Below are 24027 nucleotides of genomic sequence, written 5' to 3'. Positions count from 1 at the left end.
TATAAAATGTATAACAATATTAATTAAGGAAAATGATAATGACAACCCTAAGGGCTGTCACTAACAACATATTACATGCTTAAAAATTTGTACATTATATATTAAAAACCGCCCCTTGATTTTTCTAACAGCAAGATACAAATTTTAATGCACCCAATTAATTTTTACTGACAACCCTAAGGGCTGTAACTAACAAAACCCATTAATTAATTATCAAAAAAATTTTGAGCATCAAATGAAATACTATTCCCAAAATCCAGTGAAATAATATATGATCCAATCTACTAGTAGGTACTCCCTCCGTCCCAATTTAAATGTCACGTTGACTAACTTTGACCGTAAATAACTCTATTTGTGTCATGTAACACTTGATATAAAATATATGAATGGATTGAGTTTTTAATGTACTTTTTGTTCATATAAGTTTCATCAACTACTATATAGTACAAACAAAGTTATTTACGGTCAAAGTTAGTCAACGTAACATTTAAATTGGGACGGATGAAGTATATAACAAGAAGATAAACAAATCAGAGAATTTTTAGTGCACAAATTTCTCACTCTATATATATGTACACATCTCAATCTCTCTCTATCACAGCAAACAAAAACCATAAACCTCTTCACATCAAATCTACCATTTCTTTTTCTTTGTCCCTCTCCATGTGAACCGCCCTTAATTTACCCTCTTCTCTCTCTACACTCGTCTGTGGCACAAACATCCATACACACTCTCAAATACACTCCCAAAATACACATCTATACGTACACCTATACACACACACACACTCATATATAGTCATCATCTTCACCTTCACCTCCTGACCTTCATTCAGGGGAGTGTGCAAGCTGGCACCATTGCATGCTCTCCCAACTAATAATATATATAAAAAAGACCAAAACTTTACTCTTTTCTAAAACCCCCAAAAATCATATAGACTAATAATAATTTCAAGATTCAATATTTAAGATTTTAGCCTTTCATTTCCATAGATCTAGCTCTAAAATGAAATTAGTCCAAAAAGATTCAGAAAAAATCATATGGGATCAAATGAGATCCAACACGACAACACCTATTCGGGTCAATTCCGGGTATCCATATCCAAAACTTATGCTTTATCTAATCTTGTTTGTGTGTGCTACATATCTTGTCTACACTCTAAAGCTTCTCAACACACCAACTTCATGTACCAACAATGATCAAGATTTAATCTTTTTAACTCATAACACTATACCCAACAAAACCCATTTCCCGCCGGCGCCGGCGGCCATTGTGCCGGAAAAAACAGAGCTCAAACACATAGTTTTTGGGATAGCTGCCTCAGCTAAGCTATGGGAAAAAAGGAAAAATTACATTAAATTATGGTGGAAAACGGAGGAAAAAATGAAGGGTATTGTTTGGTTAGATTCTCCGGTGAAAACCCAGATCGGCGAAAATGATGGGTTGCCGCCGGTGAAGATTTCCGGCGAGACATCACATTTTGCTTACAAGAATAAACAGGGGCATAGGTCAGCAATAAGGATATCAAGAATAATATCTGAGACAATAAGATTGAAAAATATGAATAATGTGAGATGGTTTGTGATGGGTGATGATGATACAGTTTTTATAACTGAAAATCTTGTTAGAGTGTTGAATAAATATGATCATAATCAGTTTTGGTATATTGGAAGTTTGTCTGAAAGTCATTTACAAAATATATATTTTAGCTATGGAATGGCTTATGGCGGTGGTGGTTTTGCTATAAGTTATCCATTAGCTAAAGCTTTGGAAAAGATGCAAGATAGATGTATTCAGAGGTATCCTGGACTGTATGGCTCAGATGATCGGATGCAAGCTTGTATGGCTGAACTTGGTGTGCCACTTACTAAAGAACTTGGCTTTCATCAGGTTAGTTCGATGTTTTTATTTTTAATTTTATTAATTTAGTGGTGTTGTTGATGTGGTTTGTTGAATTGTTCATTGTGTTAGTTTAGTTGAACTTTTGGATACTGGAATAGTTCAAGAGTAGTTTAGTTGAGTAGATGGATAAAGCCCACTAGATAAGTAGTACTTTAGTTGGATTTTACATAGATTTGCTGTTTGGTTAGTGAAAGTTAAACCTTTTGTGTTTGTTGTGACATTTTTGTTGGATGTACATTGTGTTAGATTAGTTGTATCTTATATCTTCAAGTAGTCAAGGATTGATTTAATAGAGTAATTAAGCAAAACCGTTTTGTCGAATGTTGTTTTCTATTGTTAAGTTGGTAATCATGCCTTTTTATTAGTTTTATCGGTCTTGCCAAGTTCTGCAAGCATTTTTGGCTAGTTTCTTGGTTAAAGTTTACACTTTTCCTAGTATTAAGTTCCTTTTGTTAAATGGAATTCGCTAATTTTATCTTTATTGAAGGTTACTTTAGACGTACTGTATGTGAACGTTTTCGGTGGTGCATTATCATGTTTCACAAGTCAAGTGTGATGTTTTTTACATCCATATCAGAAAGTTATCACACCTATGGTAGTTTTAGTACGATTATTGTTATATAATATGAGCATTGTCATCTTAACAGTATGATTCTATCTTTTTAAAACCGTAATGAAGCTCTATAAGTGGAAACAGAAACAATGTACTAAACTCCTTCCACTTTTATCTACATTCTTCCTCGGTTATTTGCAAGATTTGCAAACCAAACTCTATTAGTTGAATAGATTCATCATTTATGCCCTTTCTTGTCACGATTTTACACCAGTTATTTGTAGGTCTATTGATGCTAAGCTTTACCAAAACACTTCATGGAAGGTAGGGGCTAATCTGTATGATTTTTTCCTTTTTTAGCACAACAACATTTGACAATTTGTCTTGATATAAATTAATTTGTGGTAGGAAACCCTTGGATTTTTAGGCTAATGTTTAGAAGAATCAATCATTTTCCTTATTTTAATTTTTTGATGTGAATTTAGAGCAATAATTGAGGCACATGGTAAACAACAATTTCTGAATCATTGTCTAGTACTATTGTTGGGCGTATGGTGTTTTTTACCTTAATTTGTTTTCACTTCACTACATGCTGATGAAAATTTTACACTTCAGTGAAGGATGGGCTACCCATCTTGTGAATAAGTTTGTCTGATATGGGTCTACTCTGAAAATTCAAATTCTTACATATGAAATCATAAATTCTTTTGTTTTGTTTTGTCTCTAGAGCAGTAACATTAAAATTACAGAAAGTTCTGTTCTTTTTAATTTATTCTTTTCAGTAATTATAAATGTTGTGTGCTGAGTTATACAAAATATACCTTATCTTTTTAAGTGATGATTCTAAAATATATACTGTTGTTGTATCCAGTATGATGTATATGGTAACTTATTCGGGCTGCTTGCTGCACATCCTGTAACACCATTAGTCTCGTTGCACCATCTTGATGTTGTCGAACCAATTTTCCCGGAGGTGACACGGGTTGAAGCTTTAAAAAGACTAATGCAACCAATGAAACTCGACTCGGCGGGGCTCATACAACAATCAATTTGTTATGATCCATCCAAGAGTTGGACGGTTTCAGTTTCTTGGGGGTTTGCAATTCAAGTGTTCAGAGGAATCTTGTCCCCCCGTGAGGTAGAAATGCCATCTAGAACTTTTTTGAATTGGTATCGAAGAGCAGATTACACAGCATATGCATTCAACACACGTCCGGTTGCCAGGAACCCATGTCAAAAACCATTTGTATTCTATATGACGAAGGTTCGGTTAAATTCTACGACTAATATGACTACTAGCGAATATGCACGCCATCGTGTGCCTCATCCGGCTTGCAAATGGAAGATGGCAGATCCTTCCAATCTGGATAAAGTTGTCGTTTATAAAAGACCCGATCCACAATTATGGGACAGGGTAAGTCCAATGCTCCTTACACATATCTTTCTTGTTTTACTATTGCAAGGATAAAGTTTTGACCCATTTGCTTGTGAATGTTTTGATTTGGGTTGCATTTTATTTCAAATTGGTTGAGGATTGTATTTGTTTTTGCAGTCTCCCCGAAGAAACTGTTGCAGGGTTTTGGAGTCAAAGAGAAAAGGTTTGGTTGTGGATGTTGGCTTATGTGGAGATGGCGAGATTAGTGAAGTATAATAACAAGCATTGCTTATTTTCTTGTAAGATATTCTTTTATGTCAATTTTTAGTATAATTTCTTTAATTTATTTCAAAATTTCACGCATTTAGCTACTATCGTACATGGGTTCTTTGTTCCTTCCCCGTTCTCACTGACACATTAGATTAGGAATTATGTCAATGTATACACTTTTGTGGCTTACACGCAATAAACATGATTATTGGTAGAATTATTTAGTTAGTCGACCTTGTAGCTGCTGTCTTAAAGTGTTCTTATAACCCATGTTTGCGCTCCCAAAATAAAACTTCACAATTATGTTTTCATTTATGTCTTTAGCTAAGATCTTGAATACATTCTTGAAGTTGCTGACCATAACATGTGTTTTTGAGTAAAAGCAATGTCTGCAATGCAAGTAATGATCCTGTGGGCATAACTTATATGTTAAGCATCCATCATTAATGCCTTCGATTTACACAAATATGATAGTTATCTCAAGATGCTCATGTTTACTCAGATTCCATTTGCTTCTTGATTTTTTGTACACAATAAAACTTTATGATACACAGGTATTTGTAAGTAGTACATTACACATTATATATATGTGCATATATCATACTAAAAAAATGTCTAAATCTTGTCGTGTAAATTTCATATCCCTACAATTACAATTATTGATGTTCCACTTGCAAACAAAATATGTGACAAATAATCATAAAAGCAAAGCTTGGAATCCAAGTGAAAGATATGTTTACAAGTATAATAACATAGTATTAAATGTAGCATTTTGGTAATTATTTAACTAACATTATGATTATTTAAATGAAAGGATGGAAATCAAAGCGACCTTGTTGACTTGTATAGGTGTAACTGGAATAAAGAATCACTAATTGAATGTTTTATTTTAATCAGGTGTTTGTTTACCTAATGATAATTAATCATGCATGAAAATGAAATATATATATATATAATATAAAATGAACACCGACAGAAATAAATGGAAGCATTGTGATTTGGGGTTGGTGAAAATTGGAGTATAATTGGAGAGTGGGTCACACTCTGTTCTGTTTATGATGATCTTTTCAAAGGTTTGGAAAAAATCGACAGTATTTTTATTCATTTTGTATTACTAAAGTTTACGACCTTTGTCTTGGAATCAAATATAGGACACACTAGAATAGATTTTAACAATAAAAAAAGAGGTTATTTTATTAGTAGTCATTTTTGTTGCTTGTCATTAGCAGTTATTTCCATTCTACTGTAATACATGCATGCGCTTTTTACGATAATTAACTCTCAAAATGTCTGTTAAAAACTTTTCAATAATCGTAATACATAGATACTATTTTAGCATGTCACCAAAAATAACCAACCTTGGATTCGTGTAATAAAAGGGTGAAAACTGAAAAGTGATGGATGAATGAGGGTAAAAGAAATGAAATCAAGTTGCAACATGTCTTGGTTTATGTTCCAAGTGGAAAATATGTCACTTATCAAAAAAAATTTTGGGATCAAATAGTCAAATCAAACCGACATTTTGATAGGAAAGCCATTCACTCACTTGAATTGGTCATTCGTTTTACCCAATTCAAGATACCGATATCAAAGGATTGTGTAAAAAGTCTGAAAGAACTTTCTCTATATAGCGTATAATCTGCTTTTGCAACAAAAAAGATGGGATAACTACATATCAAACTTTGACTAACAATGAAGTAGTGTTTATCTTCACTAATTTGTTCCCCAAATGTTACTTTAATATGATAACTTTAATTAGTACGGATAATATAAACAAGGTTAACTTCATCCGTTCACTTGTTTTTTTTTTGAAGGTGAATTTCCCTTGAGAACTTTGTGTCACGATATGACAGCGAGGGGTCTAACATACGTTGTTTTAAACGGGTCCGCGTTAGAGAGCTTTCTCGAAGTAGAAATGTTTATTTCAAATACCCGATGGGGGGAAAACCCCCTACTAATCCGCCCGAAGGGGCGACGATCAATAGCGGTAAATCCTGCCTCCTCAGACTTGAACTTGGGTATGCTCAAGTCAAGCCTTCATAGAAAGACTTCCTATGTGCTTCCCAAGTCTTGAACCTAAGACCTCCTGCTTGTAAGGCAGATGCTCAACCACTTATTTTTAGTTTTATTTGTTTCATGAAGTTCCATTCGATTAAAGTTCGTGGGTCAAGCTCCACATATCAACGTACTTGGCTACATGCTGATCAGTACGCGCCTCAAGCCAGCGTCTATTATCAACATGATCACATATGTCTGGTTTCTTTTAGCCATTAGTGTTGGCAATGTATGCGACACATATGTGTGGTGCCACACCCACACCACGCGGTAACAAAGTCGCCAATGTTGTGGGGGGTGTGGTGTGGCTTGAAATGTTTTGTTTCCTTTTCTTTTGTTTTTCTATGCGATTTTTTTATTTTTGAGGTGTAGTATGGATGTCCTGTGGTATGACAACGTCAACGAAATAATGAGAAATGGTATATTGGTATGGGAAATATAAAAGTGAGGTGAAAATGTGAAATAAAATAATTGATATATGGAAAAAATAAGAGATGAGATACCATAACCTTTACTTAGTTTTTCCATGGTGAATAGCAATTTAATTAGCAAAACGATAATAAATGACAGCTCTCGAGACTAAAACGTACATGTCTATTTCCAATTTTATCATTATCTATTTCTATTCTGTTCTATTTCTTGTCTAGTAACGTCGACCATCCTCTGTCTATATACGAGTAGTATGTAAATATACTTAAAAAAAAGATTATGTTCTAAAATCATACCGAATCCTTACCATTTTCATCCCATAATACTTACAGGTGTTTGGGATTACGATATAAAATGATTATCTGATTATTACGTTCGTAAAACACAAATAATCTAAAAAAGTGTTTGAGTGAAAAAGTAATTATTTGCTATGAAAACGCAGTTTTAGAGAAACATGTACCTACATGCTTTTTCAAAACGCAGTTTTGAAAACGCATAATCTATTTTGAAAACGCAAAATTTATTTTGTAAACACAACTCCAAACACCCCCTTATTATATTGGTAAAATACATTTATTTAATACCTAGATAATTTGGATATCCTTAAAAATTGAACTCAAATCTTTTCTATATCTATAATCCCTTATGAAACAAACTAGACCCTCAATTTTAAGTAATTAATAACTTAAAAAGATTATATTACTTTTTTACTTTTTGAGATTTGCTAGCTATTGGGTGCCTCTGTGACATTGTTTAACTCCAATTAATAAACTGATAATTTCCATATTTTTGTTGCTTTAGTATTTAATGAATTTAATGAAATTTAGTAAATTGCCCGTGATTAGATATTATATCCATGACTTCCGTCCACTTATATGTATGGATCTTTAAATTTACCTTGATATCAACATTACATTAAACAAAATGAACAAAATTGAGACTTTAAAATAGAATATTATTTTTTATTTGGTTTGATAGGATGAAATCTTATTGATTTGTGATTATCTTCGAACAAAAGACATTTTGTTTACTCTTTAAAATTAATATCGTTAGGTTGATTATTTTTTATAATATATGTAAGAAATATCTATTATTGAACTTTGATGATTTTATAGACTATTTATATCTTTTTTTTCTTATCGAATCCTTATTTTTGTTCGTCTATAATGAAAAATTGTGTATACATGTGTCATAGGAGCTTCAAAAGTAAAAGTATTTATGGTTATGTGTTGTTCGTTTGTTTGCAAAATATGAGTGATATTGTGTGTTTGTCTAGAATTTGTTTGATACAAGTTTTCTTTTAAACATATATAATCGTTTGTTTGTTTGTTTTTTTATTTATTTAATGTTTAGGTACTACTTACAAAAGTTAAAAAGTAAAAATTCATTTACATAACATAATATAAGACATTGTTGTTGGTTAATTAACTGGAGAAATATAAACAATGCAAAATAACGTAATGAGCTAGGGCAAATTCGATACACAAAATTACGTTAATTCAATTAATGCTACAACACTATATATATAGAAGTTATGAGATAATTAATTAAAATTAGACAATGTCGGAGGGGCATCTAATAGCAAATCCTTTTCTTTCTTTTTTTTTTTTTTTTACTCTTTTATATATCACATACACAATTAAACTAAAATACCCTTAAAAAATTTCAACCCAAAACTATCATTACACATACAATGAAACCCTTTTATAAATAGCATTTGAATCAAACGGTATACATAAAACATGTTGTAATTTATTGGTGCCGTCACAACATGCGGACACCATCTAGTAATTTTTAAATGTAAACCCAAATTAGTGATTGATAGAGTACCTAATAAAACGCCAATTGTCACCTTTTTAGTTTTTCCCCCTTTCTTATTATCTACCAGAATGTTTACAGTAGAAATAATATACTCCATCTACTTCACAATCAACGACTACTTTGAAAATGTACACAGTTTTAAAAGTTTGCAATCATAATAAAGAGTCATATATATCCACGAACTTTTTTCGATTGGTTAAACATAAAAATGATTATATATATTAAATACGTCCAAAATACAGATATGAACACTTTATTTTAATAGAGGGAGAGGGACTATATGTTTTTGGCATGGCATGAAATTTATTACAATTTGTTTACAAAGATGGATGAATTTGTCAGTGCAAAATGCCTAGAATATTAACTTAACGATTTATATTTTGTAAACATAATGCTTAGAACATTTAAAATGCCAAGTAACGGGTGTATGAAGTATGAGTTAGAATGTACTTTATTTTAAAAAAAATGAAGTATATTGCTACTCTTAGAAACAGATTGTTCAACCAAACATAATTTGACCCACGTTTACAAAAGTTATTATTCTCTAAGTTTAAATAATTCATCATTTGTTCACTAAATAATATATTTACAAACTCACTGTTTAAAATATATATATATATATATATATATATATATATATATATATATACATTTTAAAATTTGCAATCATAAAGAATACAAAAAAGAAATATCTAAAGAGTAGCGACCTTATTGTGTATCGTATGATTGTGAATAATTTATTGTAATTGTAACTGTGGATCATTTTAAGAGCAACACGAGTTAATTTAAGAAAAATGATAAATCCTTTTGTGATCATGACATTTGGTGAAATCAAAAGCTAAGATTAAACAAAAGAATAAGTGAATTAGACATGTCATGTTTTAAGATTTTTTAAAAAATTATTAGGCTATTTATCAAGAGGATATATTATTTTCCTTAATTTAATCAAGATTTTGATTCATTTTACATTTTTCTTCTAACAACATGTTGATTACAAGGGAGTAAGCAAAATACATATATCCTTTCAAACGCCATTAATCTTCTATAACTTCTATTCAAAAGATTTGATCATTATTGCCTTTTTGGTAATACAGCTTGTCAAATCGCATAAATGCAATCTAAAAAAGACGGATAAAAAAATGTGGACACTTCAGCTACACCCATATGAATTTTGACGTGTCTTCTAACCCCAAGTCCCAACGAATCTTATTTCAAGTAGTTTACAAAGATTAGCAGGACTCATATAAATTACGTTTGTAAATATCTCTACACTAGCGATATGATTATATTTGATCATATACATCCAGAGAAAAATGCATGCATGGTACACATTCGCTTCCACATCTGCATTAACATCCACATAAGGGATAACAGGGCAACGTAAAAATTCAAGTGTACAATCTAAGACAACAAATAAACTGTACACAACATAAGAAATATGGAAACTTAAAGTTAGAAACACAAACTTCTGTTAACACCCATATATCACTTTTCATCTTCATCAATGTCATCATCGTCATCATCTTCAGGCACTCCCATGTCATCACCAATGCCTTCAAGTAAAGTATCCACATCCTCTCCTAACTCGGTCAATCGTGCACGGAGTTTGTCCACTTTACTCTGTTCTTGGCCAAGACAAACAAGAAGATCATTCAGTTCCCCTTCACTCTCCTTTTGAGCTTCTTCCTTTGCTTCTGCTTTAATGGCCTCAATATCCAAACTTGATGTTGACCCACCATTCTTCAAGGCTTTGACTTCATTTTCTAAGTTGTAATTTGCCTGTTCTAGACTGTTGTAGGCATCTGATAAACTCTTTAAATCACTTTCTATCTTTTCAGATAACTTCTTATAAGATGAAGCTTCATTTTCAATTTTGGATTTATCTGTTTTAAGCATCTCAATCTGTTGGGATGTTTCTAGAAGATTTCTTCTTAGTGTGTCCAGTTGGACCCTGTCTGAACCACCATTAGGTCTAGGTTCGGTTTGAGATGAGCCACCCCCACCCGTGTTGGCTAGGTTTTCAGCTAATGTTGCATTTCTGTTAAGTAGATCCTGTTGATAGTGTAAACACTTCAAGTAAAGAACACCAGAAAATACAGGCAGCGAGTTCAACTATTCTACTAATAAATAGGTTGTTTTGGGTAGCCTTTAATCTCAAACATGAAAAATTATGATAAAGGGGAACGGCCTCAAGTGGTCAAATTTAGTTGAAACTTGAAACTAGAAAGCCAACTGAAGTATTTTTATTTTATTGCAACCACCTCCTAAATCAATCTATATGAAGATATAGCTTATCTTAATTATACTGCTTTTGTAATCAATATCCATGCATTATCTATTTATAATTTATTCCTTCTGATATAAATAAGTGTTTGCAAATCAACACAACCGGATAAGACCTGTTTCAACCTAAACTCATTTTCATTTGTTCCGTCCATGTCCATGTTACCTCTACAAGAACGTATGAATCAAGGGTCTTATAGAAAATTGTTGGTTGCAGATGGAGCATGTGTAGAATTAACAAAACTAACCTGTATCTCGGAGCATTGTTTCTCCAGAAAGGATTTGAGTCGGTTGATGTATTCCACATCAGGCTCATCCTTTTTCTGTTCCAATTCTGCGGGAATGACAGACACATTGTTCTTGGGGTGACTATAGATTTTTACGATTCCATCTCTAATACTAACTTCCAAATTTTTTATAAAGATGAGAAACTGGGGGTCAAACATTCCAGCAAGCATAGGGTGGTCCTCGTTCTTGTGCTCGATTGGCATGTCATCATCAATCTCTTCTATTTCCGCAATTCTGTCGGCATTTGTTTTTGTCGCCAGTCCATGGGATTGATCCCCGTTTGTAGATGTAAATACAAAGCTTTTCTGCATCTCATCTAGCCTTAGAAAGTATGATGTGAGCCCCGCTTTTTGGCTTATGGCATCAACCACGGTAAAAGCATCTTTTCCCGCCTCAACTGATTTATTAAAGATAGCACATTCCCCTAACAGCACAGCTGCCAATCCTCTTACACAAACAGTCGCATCGACGTTTGATACTAATTCAACTATATAAGTTAAATGAGAACGTGAGGCAAGAAACAAATGTACAGCATTTGGGCAATCAGAGAGCCACGTGACGAGTAGCTTTAGTATTATTGGTTGGACATATGAACTTGTTGGAATAGCTAATTTTCCATCTTTGCCCTTCTTGGAAGATGCAAGGGCCAAGTATTTTACCATGCGGTGCAATAGGGGTTCCGAGGATTCTAAGGAGGGCATTGATGACTCGAGTTTAATTTGTAAAACCTGAATTCATTTAGGCAAAAATAAGACAAGGTATGACCAGTGTAAAACTTTTAACCCATGTACAGCATGAAATTGCATACCTTTTCCTTGCACTGCAGATTATCCTTTAGTAAATAAGAAAGAACACTTGCAGCTCTGCAACTAGTCTACAGTATAATACTTCATCAGGCGACATTGGATAGATGATTAAAGGAAACAAAGGACAGCTTTCACCAAAAAAAAGTACCTCGAGGTCTCCATCATGTTCACTCGAGGCAAGACCATGTAGAAGCATGCTGCAAAAAAAAAAAAAAACGATAGATCAAGAGAGCATGCATGCAACAAGTGCCCTGAAAGTCTACTTTTCATTCAACACCTATGTGACCTACTAAATTGCTTTACTCAAAGAATCAAAGATTTGGGTAGCTACCAGAGTAAATAATGTTTTTGTAATATGATTGAAGATTTAACAATCTAATAATTTACTTAAATGATAAACCAAAAAATGCAGTTGGGTCCAACCCAACCAGGCCAGGTCCTTTTCAACACGTTGTAAAACGAATTATCTTGCCACCTCTAAGCAAGAGGCTTCTACAATCCTGATAAAGAAAATCTCAGTCATGAAAACATGTACAAATATACAATGTATACCTTCCAAAAGACATCTTGACATCATCCTCAAGCGGAGCATGGGTCATTGACAATGGTTGGGGAATTAAGGTTGAGGCTAGCATTGTTTGACCATCAGTATTTTGCTGTCAAGCGTAAAAAAGAAAGCGAGTTCATTTTGGCATCAAAACTGAGGAAATATAAATACGAAAATGTAAGGCCACAACATGGTTGTATACAGCCAAAAAATTAAAAAAATACATTCAGACGTGATGTTATGAATGAGAACCTCACAAAAGCACTTGAAAACATAGTCAGCTGCAATTAATTCTTGCATGCTAGACGTCCTTAAGGTAATCTGCAGAATTGAATTCAGAGCTGGCTCAGCCTGTGGCTCATCACCAAGGAATTTGCTTGCAAGAATGTCCAGATTTTGGTGATGTCCAAATATTAGATCACCTATGCATCGAAAAGCCTGAAATTGTGATATAAGTAATTGTTATGTTTTAAACAAAAAATGCAGATATAAAATATTTATGGTCGGCAACTTACAGCACAACGGACAGAAACAGGAGCATATTGACTTTCAACTCCTAGCATAAGTAGATGGTCCATAACTTTCCTCTGTGATAGAAAAGGGGAGAACTAAATGATACTACACACACAGAAGATTATAATCCTTTAAGTAACCATCACAACTGAGGCATGAAAATAACCTGAACCAGAACTGTTTTGTTAGTCGACGTATTCAATTGTTTTGAAGGATCAGCATCAGAACCACCATTCAGCAGTAACCTGATTGTTTCTAAAACACACAGTAGATTTATTGTCTACTGGCATCAATTATGTTTTTAGACAACAATAAGTAACCAGTCAGCCTTCAATATTGAACATAAACAAAAAGATATGTTAAAATAATTTATAAGTATATGAAAGCTAACCTTTTGCTGAGTAAAGTTATATGTGCTCCCCCGAAGTTTTAATATCGAAATCAACAAGTCAAAGCCTATAGTTTCCCGCAGCATCACCTATAGCATGGTTAAAAGCAACATAACATGTATACTATATTCAAAACCACAATAGTTTATAAAACGAAAGAAATAAAATCAACCCAATACCTGATTGGAAGCATTGCTACGAATGAGATTGTTCAGCAATTCAAGGCAATCCTGTGAGGTGATAAAGATATCAGTGGATTGGAAATTTATAAATGGAACTGAAAAGTTTCATCATTCATTCCAAATAATGAAAAACCCTACAGATTTGAAGCATTATTATGTATCAGAAATTAGGAGCCAACAGATCACCTGGACAACGACACCACCATCTGAACCTCCCTCCCCCATAATGATACTGAAAATTTTCTCAAAACCACCTTCAAAGACCAAATATTTTTGAATCTCCTCAGACTCACGGGTCAAATAGGTGAGAAGTAACAATGCCTCATTCCTTATAACCTAAAAGGTAAATCAATACCGTGTTTAAAGATAAAGAAACAGCAGATATCACAGAAATAATTTATGACTTCATTAGTTTATAGGTCCCTGATCCCTACCTCGCGATCCATGAGCATGTCCACAAGACGAGTTATACCACCTTGGATTTTGAGAATGGCTTCCTGTAACCTGGAGAAAACCTCAATAAATATTTCTAACACAACGACATCTATGCAGGAGAGCTTCGAAAATAAAAAGAGAAATTACCTAACGGGTGAGTTCGTTGACAGTGCAGTTAGAAGTTGAAGAGTATAATATCGCACATAGAAGTCATCCTCTGACTGCCCAAAATACTAAATCACCAGGTGCAGGAAGATAGCTAATCTAGAGAATACATGTCTTGAAATATAACTGAATTAAGATATAGAAGCCTTACCAACAGATTCAGAAGAAGGGATATGTTTTGCTCATCCCTTGATAAAAGATCTGCGTTCATCAAAGCTGGCTGAACCTCATTTTTGTGTGATTTTGTATGTGTAGTTGGCGTTAAGGCACTCACAAACGTTTCAACAGCACCACGTACCTTCAATTATTCATTATTACCATGAAACATTATTGATTGAAAGAGAGAAAACCATAAATATGATTAAAAAAGTTAACAATGAAAGATTGTATAATATAACCACTCAAGTGTATTATATTACTAACAATCAGTATGGAAGAAAATCACAGTGATATGCCCTTCTATGTACGGAACCAATTACATAGCATATATTAATAGAAGATGAAGAATATGTTGTTCAAAGAAGCTTTCAAACCATTTCAGCGTCATCACGCTCCTTGAGGACTTCAAAAAGTACAGGAAATCCTGCAAAAAAAGAAAAATATTATGTTGTGCATATAAAAATGAGATAAGACCATCCCACCAAACTGTACGCACCCATTGCTCCAAAAGCTAGCTGGGCAGAGTGACTATCTGCAACAACGGATTGAAGTTCAGCCATGGCATTTCTTCTATCCTCCACCAGCTTACCATTTCTTATGCAATCCAGCAAGCGCTCAACATAGCTATCATCATGCAAACGAGAACATGCATTACTCACAAAAAGATAGAGAAGCTAGCCAAACTGCCATAGACTCGTCAGACAGTAACTTAAGAAGATTTCAAAGTGTCAAAAGAATGTCTATCTTGTAAATGAATCATCATTATTTTATATAGTTATAAAAAATGAAATAAGCAACACATAAAAATGCTTTAACCAAATAGATAGAAGACGATATAGCAAAACAAATAAACCCCGAAACTGGAAAGAGTCCAAACAAAAATGTAGTACCACATGTCAGAAATAACAACGCCTGAGACCTTAGATGTTATAGAATCAAGGAAGCTAAAGCTGGTACCTGAGTAACCTAATCAGTGAAGGATTATGAAGTCGCCTGGTTAAATACATACGGGTTTTTTACCTTTACTTTGAAAAACAAAATTGAAACTGACGTTAGATCGCCATCTGATGAAAGATCATGGTTTCGGTCCACTTTAAATACATAAAACAGAAACACCCCCTCTCACCTTATCATCGCCCTACATCACTATGCAAACAGCCTTCGCCACCAGGAGACGCCATTTACTACTTAGTCTTCACAATCACATTTTAAAGATATAGAAAAAAACTTTTAAACTACTTATATTTCTTGATATTTTGTTATAATGTACTATATCTCTAATCTCTATTCGGATTTAAGGTATTTTTGTTTGGAGAAATATCATAAAATGGCAATGAACTTCCCTTGATCGTCTACTTTGGTAATTATAACTTTATTTGTCTGACTAAATCTTAAGTATTTACCATTGTAACTACTTATAAACGTGACGAAGACAACCTTGACACCTGGCCTATCTTGATCGTTTATAATGGTAAAAATTGCACTTCCGTACGCTAAATAAGAATTTATCACCTAAACAGACCAAGAAAAAGGTTTTATGAAATTTCCCTTTCTAAATTTATGTTTTTGTGTTGCTCTATGTTTCTATGTCAAAAGTAAGTCAATCTATCACCACATTCTTTCACTCGTCTTTTTCGGTAATCATTACATTTGCAATGCATGATAATAAACTAATAAAACCAACCTCTCATCATTGGAATTTGATTCTTCATTTCCAAATAAATGTTCCACAACTCCCTGCAAATCAGTACAAAAAAAAAAAATAGAAATTTGAATCATAATTATACTAATATATTAAACCCCATTAAAAAAGCTTTAAAATTTAATAGAAATACCTTATACCCAGATACTAAATCAATTTTCTTCATCTTTATCAGTTGACAATTTGATCAAATACTAGAAAAACTGCAAATAAATCAGAAAAATAAATTTGATCAAATACCTTATATGTGTGTGTGCGTGTGTGCATAAGCAAGTACAAATTTGTAACCTGAAATCGTGAGTTGGAATTTACACAAGTAGAAAGAAGCCCTAGTTTTTAACCAAATATGTGACAAAAATTGCAGAGTGTGTGTGTGTGTGTGTGTGTGTGAGAGAGAGAGAGAGAGATTTTGGGTAAATTAGTCAATTTTGAATTTTAATCAAAATCAAATAACAAAGGCACAAATCATATATGTGGGCTGGGCCGGATCTTTTGGTTATGTTTTATTTTAGACCATGGTAGATGTAATTTATTTTATGGACTGGATCTCAAGTTTTTAACAATCTAGATTTATAACCAACCAAATCGGATTGACGATATATATTTGTAACATTATGTTATATTTTTTTAATATACATACATACCGTTTTCAAAACATGATCTCAACCTTTAATACTTCTTTAATGTTCGAGCTTGATGCTTATTTAGTTTTTTGAACTTAATGAATATTTTTCTAGCAAGATTACAAGATCGAGGTTAATAAACTTGTATAATTAACAACATAAGCTCGAGCTTCAATATTGATAATCCTGATTATCAACAACCTTGTTAAAGCTTCATGAAGGCATAGATTGATTATATTGTTGGTACTCGTTAGACTCTTTAAGATTGACCCGTACGTACTCGAGTTACTAAACGGGTTTGGAATGATCGAGTTGAGCAAATATATTATCATGTCAAGCTCATCTCAAGGAATTAATGGAACGTTAATTAACTTTATCCTAGCTTTGCCTCATCCTAAACATATATGCACGAGCTCGCGAATAATAACTGTTTTGATGTTTGATTCGTTTACAATCTTTGTTATGCGAATAGAAAATATAACTATATATGTGACATTGGAATCATGAAAGTTTGGTCAAGTTAAACAATTTCTTAATATACACACCATACAGCATATACATAGACGATGAATATGTACGTGACTTGACCAATTCATGAAAAGAATATCCGTATATATATAGATTCAAAAAAATAAACTACTTAATTAGGAATACAAATGGTGTTATTAATTGTATCATATTAGGTTCGATCGTTATATCATACAAACTAGTCCTAATACCCGTACGATGTACGGTAGTTATATAAATTTTATTATAAAAAAATTCAAATATGCCACATATACAGTAAACCGATGAGCGAAGCTAAATTATAATAAACAGTAATTACAAAAGTAATATATATTTAGTTAGAGTTTTGAACTTACCTTAACTTTCTACAATCACACCAAATTCAGAACTTGTAAACATAGTGGATGATGATAAATAGTCTTGCGGATTTCGATCATAAACTTAAATTTTTGAAGTTTTCATGTTAATAAATTATTATAAGTAATATAAGTAATAGGAGTTGAAGAATTAAAAGAGAAAAAAAGGGACAATTTATTAACATAACATGTTTTGTATTTATAAGCCAATAGTTAAAGTTTAATTCTAAGTCTAATAAGAAAATTGAATCTATATACAATTAAAAAGACTAATTTAATAAAACAAATAAATTAAAATGACACGTGTCAGTCAAAGATTACGCCACGTGTCGATCAAGGATTACGTTATGTATCGTTTCAAGAACATCTCAATCATGTTTTAGTTTATCAATAAATATGATGTCGTTCAAATATGTATTTTTGTGATATTTGGTAATAGAATATTGAAAAAAATAACATCTTGTTAATTAGAGGGCTTTTAGTTCTTTTCTAAAAGTCATATATTTTTTAATATATATCATTTATTGCTGTCAAAAAAATTAAGATAAAAATCAATTATAAATATTTAAAATATATATACTTTTCAAAAAATAGTATTAATAAATAAATTATTCAGTATATACTAATTTTTATATAATGTTAAGATATTAAAATGTCAATTGAGTAGATAAACTTTAAAATTTAATATTTATCAAGTAAGGCTATATATAATTGTAAATTCGATAAACCTAAAATTTCTTATCCAAATATGATATGAAGATATTGGAATTTCGTTTGTTTCTTACGATTGAATTTAATTAGTTTTAATTAATTAACATTATATTTTAACATAATATATATGGTAAGTAAAAATATAAATATATAATAATATTAATTTGATTAGTATAAGGAAAATACAATTTAGGATATAAACTAAAAAAGACACTTGTCTCTTAAATATTAATCCATGTGTCAATTAAAGAAAACCTCACTCATATTTTAGTTTATTGATAAATATATATTGTATGTTACTAATGGGGAATATGCGTATTATATGATCATTTGAGAGTAGGGAGTGTTTGTTTTTGCAAGACATGACGTGTCTGTCGTTCCTATTTCCCTTTGTGGACGTCTTCAACTATTCTACTTATAAAGACGAAATATATATAACTGTTGGATCTAGCTACGCTCAGCTAGGAATTTACCTATATAAGCACGCATGCTCTATATATATACGGAGTATAAATAATTAAAATTCATTTTATATCTAAAAAAGCTAGCGATTAATAAATACACGTTTTTTTTCATTCAACAAATGAAAAGTGAGAAAACTAAACACATTAAATGGAGAAAAATATCGGTTGTCTTTCACAAGGAAAACCGAACATTAAAAGGGACCACGATGATAAACCAATGTCGACCTTAAATATTATTATTATTATTATTATTATCATTATTATTATTATTATTATTATTATTATATGTCTTTTATTATATTAAAAATTAAAATAAAATATCTGGTCCTAATCTTTGAAATTAAAAACCACAACGGATTTTTCTTGCTCAATTTAATATTGACAAACTGATTTCAAGAATAATAAATCATAAAAATTCAAATAACAAAGAAAACTTTGTTTGTTTATATTGATAAATTAAATGTGCATATTGCCCCTAAGAAATTGGAACTCCTTAATTTGATGTAAACTTCAACCACAAAAGACTCGATCAGTTAGCTTGTGCTTTCATATGATTTGACTTGTGTTTAAGTCTTCCTCCATAGTTTTCATCAAATAAGAAACAAAAGAAGAAAAAAGAATCACCTTTTTTACATTAAATAATTAGTTTAAAAAGGTGATATTATGGTTAATGATATATGAAAGCTTTGACACTACTAACATAATTAGTAATGCGCATGTCATATATATATATATATATATATATATATATATAAACATATCTTTTGTTTTCCTGATGATAACGATCGATATTATGCTGCTATATAACATGTTTTGATTATTGCTAATTAAATATTTACACAACACAAGGAATAAATATATATACCCGACAAAGAAACAAGCTATATGCATATATTTTTTTGCGATAAAATCGATAATCTGTTTTTTTTTTCCATAGCTGGTTTTTGGGTCTTAACATATAGAAGGAAAAATATTCGACTAGCTAGAGTACCCTAGAAATTGAAGCAAGAAATACCCTTAAGCTATTGAAGTTCTAAATTTAATTGTACATCTAAAGCCAATGAAGCTAGTATACCCTTAAGCTAGAATCGAAGAAGCCTAGCTAGAAGTACAAAATTATATAATTAACTTAATTCCTTGAAATTTCCTTTTTTTTTTTTCCATAATTTAACTTCATATAGTCATATAATGACTTCTAGAGCTAATTAAATATATAATTTGTTGATCTTAATTAATTAACCAGCCAAATCATGAAGGAGTTGTGCACCCATCAAGTTTCTATAAGGCAGATTTTGTCCTTGATCACCAGCTGCAGCTTCCAAAAGAGAAGAATATTGTCCGGCTGTTTGACACTCTTCCATATGATCACGAGCATTATAAAATAAAGAACTTTGAGAAGTAGGTGAAAATGCTAAACTCACCACCCCATCGGCACCACCTCCGCCAGTGCCATCTCCACTGCCGTGTTGTTGTAGCCCTAAGGTCAAAGAAACCCCGGTACCACCGTCACCGCCACCACCAAAGTTGTGATGATTGTTGTAAGCCGAAAAGTCTAGCTCCACCGCCCCAAATGATGAGTTTGTAACCGCCCTAGGAAAATTACCAATATGGTGAAAGTCATTATGATGGTCTTGTGTTTTTGCGTGGCGATCCATTTTTTCGGGTTGGTTGATGATGGAAGACAGGCACTCGGAATCTATTCGAACTAGCTCATCAGCAGTCGGCTTTAGGTCCATTTGTTGCGGGTTTGGATTCAAAGCGTTAGAGGTCCCTGCTTCCATAGCAGCTTCTTGATTTGTTTTTGTTTCTTCCATATACATCTCCTCCACCATTGGCTTCCATAATCTTACCCTTGCATTTATAAACCAATTTGACACCTATATATATTTATAGATCAAAATACATAAGGTATATATAACCGTTAGTAATAATATATAGCGCGCGCTGTTTGAGTGCATTTATATATAGAATATGTAGCAAAAAAGTTTTAAACATTTTTGATCAAGAACTTCTTTACCCTTACAAGGGTGTCGTTTTCTGTTGATGACGTATCATTTATGAGCCACGAATTTTTTTCCAATCAAAATTTTCAAATCAATTAATTAATTATTATAAACGATTGGCATATATATATATAATTAATAAGAAGTCGATAGTGACATACTTGGCTTCTAGAGAGACCGGTTTGCCGTGCAAGAATGTGCTTATCGACGTCATTAGGGTACCTGAAATGTTTCGACGAAATTAGAGTTGATAATAAAACCTATTTTTAATGCATGTATATATATATATATATATATATTTAACTTGGTTGTGTTTTGTATCTTTACAATAATCCATAAATAACATAAAAAGATTGTGTGGATCATGAGACTTGAGGAATGAGATGCATATGAATACATTATGTATTAATGGGACCTATATGAAAGTTGTAACAAGAATCAAACACACAAATACAAATAAGTTAGAAAGGCCCCTAAGAAAAAGATAAATTTATGAAGGGGGACAATATGACAAAATATATATAGGAATCAAATTGAGGGTAGATATAAAACCAGCCAAAATAACCAATTTTAAGTTGTCTTTGAAAAACATATGATTGAGGACTACGTACAATCAACTTTTATTCTTGAAACATTTTGTACACGTTCATTTTGTTGTGAGTGAAATATCAGAAAATGATTATTTGGAGGTTCAATTCTAAAGCTAGCTAGGGACTTACGGATGGAGAAAGTGTTCGAATAGCCAAGCACGAAGAACAGAAACAGAACGCTCAGGTAACCCACGTTGAGGCCTCCAAGGATGGCTATCCATCATGGTCATTTGTTGAAAAGCCCTTTGCTGCCTTAAGGTTTGATCAAGTACCCTAAGTCTCGGAGTCTCTCCTCGGCTCGAACCAGGGGCAGAAACGTCTTTTTCCCCCATCGCGACCTTTGTTGTCTTGATCTGACTCACAATCGCATCTCTCAAACACCTAAAATGCCTTGACATTGCCTTTGAAGCCAAGGAAGAGTAAACTTTTGCAGCACCATTACCAGCCACTTCTTCAAATGATGATACAACTGCCTTCATTTGATCACAATAATGTTTGTATCTTCTGTCAACCTAATTTTAATAATAAATACAAAACAAGTTCAGATTTTCTTTTTCATGGGTTTCAATAAATATAATATAATATCAATATTCGTAATAATAATAATAATAAACTTAAAATGTGAGTAATAATAATTATTCCACAAAAAAAATCACTTAACAAGAATGGAGGTTTCTTAAATTAAATGAAGCATCCAACTTGTCATCATGTGGGCATTTGTGGGAAGAATTCCAATCACACAAATGGTTCAAGATCAAATTTGTTTAAAACGAGATCAAATTCTTCAACTAAAAAAGGGAATCTTAATTTTATGGAAACGAAAAAAACCAAAAAAAAAAACACGAAGAAAGATACTTTACAACAATATAACCATAACAATTTGTTTGTATATCTAAAGCATGAAATATATGCTCTAGATATCTAAAAACTACTCAAAGAAAGAAGAAAGTTTTACCTCTTCTAGCATTTGGAGAAGCTTGGTTTTTCTTTTTTGCACTTCCATAAATTCAAGAGAAGATAAATTTTTGGCTTTTGAAGAACTAGCATTATTCGCGTTATCGTGATCTTGCCACTGATTTGAACTTGTAGCTACTGCCTTTGCTTTTGGTGAATTGTCACTTTGCTTTGATCCAAGATTACAGAACTCATTAAGGAGTTCTTGGGCTGGAACCAAGTACCTTGAGCTTCTTAAGCTATATGGTGCACTTTGATAGTGGTTATAGCCACCCCCATGATCACCACCACTACTACTATTGATGATATTTCCTTGTTTCCCAAAAAATCCATCTTGAGTCATCATATCATGATGATGTTGTTGTTGATCATGATCCATACTCATTGATTTCCCAAAATACCCTTGGTGGTTGTGATGTTGATAGTGGTGTTCTTGTGGTCTTACTACTAGCTCAAATGACTGTAATCCTATTGAAGAAGGATTGTTAGCCGAAGAGAGAGACAGAGAAAGCCCTTGGCTCGGCCTTTCGTTATTTGGTTCAGAAGGAAACACACATCTTTGAAGAGACGAGTCGTCAAAGTTATAGAAATCAGAACTAGAGATGGGTTTAGAAGAAGAAGAAGTAGAAGGGGCTTTCCATAAGAGAGATGAGTTTTGAGTCACTAGGTTGAGTGACTCAAAGTTGAAAATCTCTGAAGGGCTTGTTTCAAAGCTAGTTGTAGCATTATTATTATTATTATTATTATTAGGCATACTTGAAGAATTCACATGATGATTGTGATTAATATGATGATCATCATCAGAGTAACAGTTATAATTACCTGTAGGGCTATCCACCATAGTAGTATTACTATTTCCTCTCATCATCTTCTCTTCTTGATCATCCATTTCAATTCATATATGATGATGATTGATATTGTTATAATGAAAAGGTGTAAAAGAAAAAAGACAATCTTGTTATGAGATATCTTTATGAAGTTCTAGCTTCCTTTTGTAGTCACATAATAACTCATCATCAAGATCTTGAGTTAATTAACTCATCTTTATGATGATGTGCATGTGGGAATTCAACAAGAACTTAACAAAAAGCAAATTAAAAGTGTCACCTTTAATCCATAGAAAAAGTGGGGGGGAAAAAAAGAAGTTGTAGAGAGAGAAAGCTATAACTAAATTAGAGGTGGTTGAAGGTGGAGAAAATGAAACAGGAACTGTCAAAAGAAGGAGGTGCCATGAAAACAAAACCTAGGAAAAAGAGGCTTGGATTTATATGTGATAAGAATATGACCCTCAACTCTCTCTACAACTGTTGTTTGATGAGGATGATGAGGATTTTCATTGTATGTTCATAATATATTTCACAAATATGTATACAACAAATAATGTATCTTTATGTTATCTCTTTCTAATAGGCTACTAGGGGTCAATGCTACATACAGATATAAATACATCCAAAATAGACTTCTAAGAAAAAATCAAGTCTTTCCTCAGCTCCTACTTATTTCATTATTACCCCCTCATCAATGACACAAATATTAAACAAAGAATACCCAATTTTCTATTAATAATAAAAATATGAAGATGTTGCTAATACACTGCACCAAATTAACGTATATATGATAATAATAACAGTGTAATAACTAACTGTCAAGTAGATGCATTTTGAGTATATTGTATTGTAATAGTAAACAAAGATCAATATTACGCTTATGATCGATATTGTTATATGGGTGAAAAATAAACTTGTGAAACCACTTGAGGTTGGTGGCCCATTGGTAAGGTATTTGACTTTAGGAATCCACCTGAGTTCGAGTCTCACTTCTCACATTTGTGAGGGTGAATTTATACAGATTTTTCGAGAATCCTGGTTTTCAAGCATACATGTAATTTAAAAGTAAGTGTATAATACAGTGACGTTCAAAACAAAAAAAAAAAACTTGTGAAAC

At 32.3% G+C, this 24027-nt stretch overlaps 3 protein-coding genes across 3 annotated transcripts; 1 reads left to right on the top strand and 2 right to left on the bottom strand.

Moving 5' to 3' along the window:
- Positions 1–602: 602 nt before the first annotated feature.
- Positions 603–4329, top strand: LOC122584643. Its single transcript, XM_043756687.1, has 3 exons — positions 603–1891; positions 3328–3870; positions 4009–4329. The coding sequence occupies exons 1-3, from the start codon at positions 1007–1009 to the stop codon at positions 4105–4107; spliced, it is 1527 nt and encodes a 508-aa protein (XP_043612622.1). The 5' UTR covers positions 603–1006; the 3' UTR covers positions 4108–4329.
- Positions 4330–9654: 5325 nt separating this feature from the next.
- On the bottom strand, positions 9655–16271 carry LOC122578396 (golgin candidate 6-like). Its single transcript, XM_043750355.1, has 19 exons — positions 16164–16271; positions 16009–16078; positions 15858–15910; positions 14670–14797; positions 14548–14597; positions 14166–14312; positions 13997–14070; positions 13849–13918; positions 13601–13750; positions 13412–13462; positions 13235–13321; positions 13010–13123; positions 12846–12917; positions 12583–12768; positions 12336–12439; positions 11932–11980; positions 11786–11851; positions 10938–11705; positions 9655–10458 (listed from the first exon to the last, which is right to left on the bottom strand). The coding sequence occupies exons 2-19, from the start codon at positions 16039–16041 to the stop codon at positions 9892–9894; spliced, it is 2769 nt and encodes a 922-aa protein (XP_043606290.1). The 5' UTR covers positions 16042–16078; positions 16164–16271; the 3' UTR covers positions 9655–9891.
- A 3264-nt stretch (positions 16272–19535) lies between these two features.
- LOC122585210 (homeobox protein BEL1 homolog) lies at positions 19536–23475 on the bottom strand. Its single transcript, XM_043757320.1, has 4 exons — positions 22085–23475; positions 21259–21641; positions 20701–20761; positions 19536–20413 (listed from the first exon to the last, which is right to left on the bottom strand). The coding sequence occupies exons 1-4, from the start codon at positions 22970–22972 to the stop codon at positions 19772–19774; spliced, it is 1974 nt and encodes a 657-aa protein (XP_043613255.1). The 5' UTR covers positions 22973–23475; the 3' UTR covers positions 19536–19771.
- Between the last annotated feature and the right edge of the window lie 552 nt (positions 23476–24027).

This window comes from Erigeron canadensis, chromosome 1 (assembly GCF_010389155.1).
Source record: "Erigeron canadensis isolate Cc75 chromosome 1, C_canadensis_v1, whole genome shotgun sequence".
Taxonomy (NCBI): Eukaryota; Viridiplantae; Streptophyta; class Magnoliopsida; order Asterales; family Asteraceae; genus Erigeron; species Erigeron canadensis.
This window is presented reverse-complemented; position numbering and strand designations above follow the sequence as displayed.

Bases quoted from the DNA above. Each gene is read 5' to 3' on its own strand.
- LOC122585210 (XM_043757320.1), bottom strand. From the start codon at position 22,972: ATGGATGATCAAGAAGAGAAGATGATGAGAGGAAATAGTAATACTACT. The intron at 21,642-22,084 runs GTAAAACTTTCT...TATTAAAATTAG, and splicing joins TTCTCCAAATGCTAGAAGAG to GTTGACAGAAGATACAAACA. The intron at 20,762-21,258 runs GTAAGTCCCTAG...GAAACATTTCAG, and splicing joins TTCGAACACTTTCTCCATCC to GTACCCTAATGACGTCGATA.
- LOC122578396 (XM_043750355.1), bottom strand. From the start codon at position 16,041: ATGAAGAAAATTGATTTAGTATCTGGGTATAAG. The intron at 13,751-13,848 runs GTAGGGATCAGG...TTTACCTTTTAG, and splicing joins ACATGCTCATGGATCGCGAG to GTTATAAGGAATGAGGCATT. The intron at 11,981-12,335 runs GTATACATTGTA...TTTTTTTTGCAG, and splicing joins GTCAAGATGTCTTTTGGAAG to CATGCTTCTACATGGTCTTG.
- LOC122584643 (XM_043756687.1), top strand. From the start codon at position 1,007: ATGAAATTAGTCCAAAAAGATTCAGAAAAAATCATATGGGATCAAATG. The intron at 1,892-3,327 runs GTTAGTTCGATG...TGTTGTATCCAG, and splicing joins AAGAACTTGGCTTTCATCAG to TATGATGTATATGGTAACTT. The intron at 3,871-4,008 runs GTAAGTCCAATG...TTGTTTTTGCAG, and splicing joins ATCCACAATTATGGGACAGG to TCTCCCCGAAGAAACTGTTG.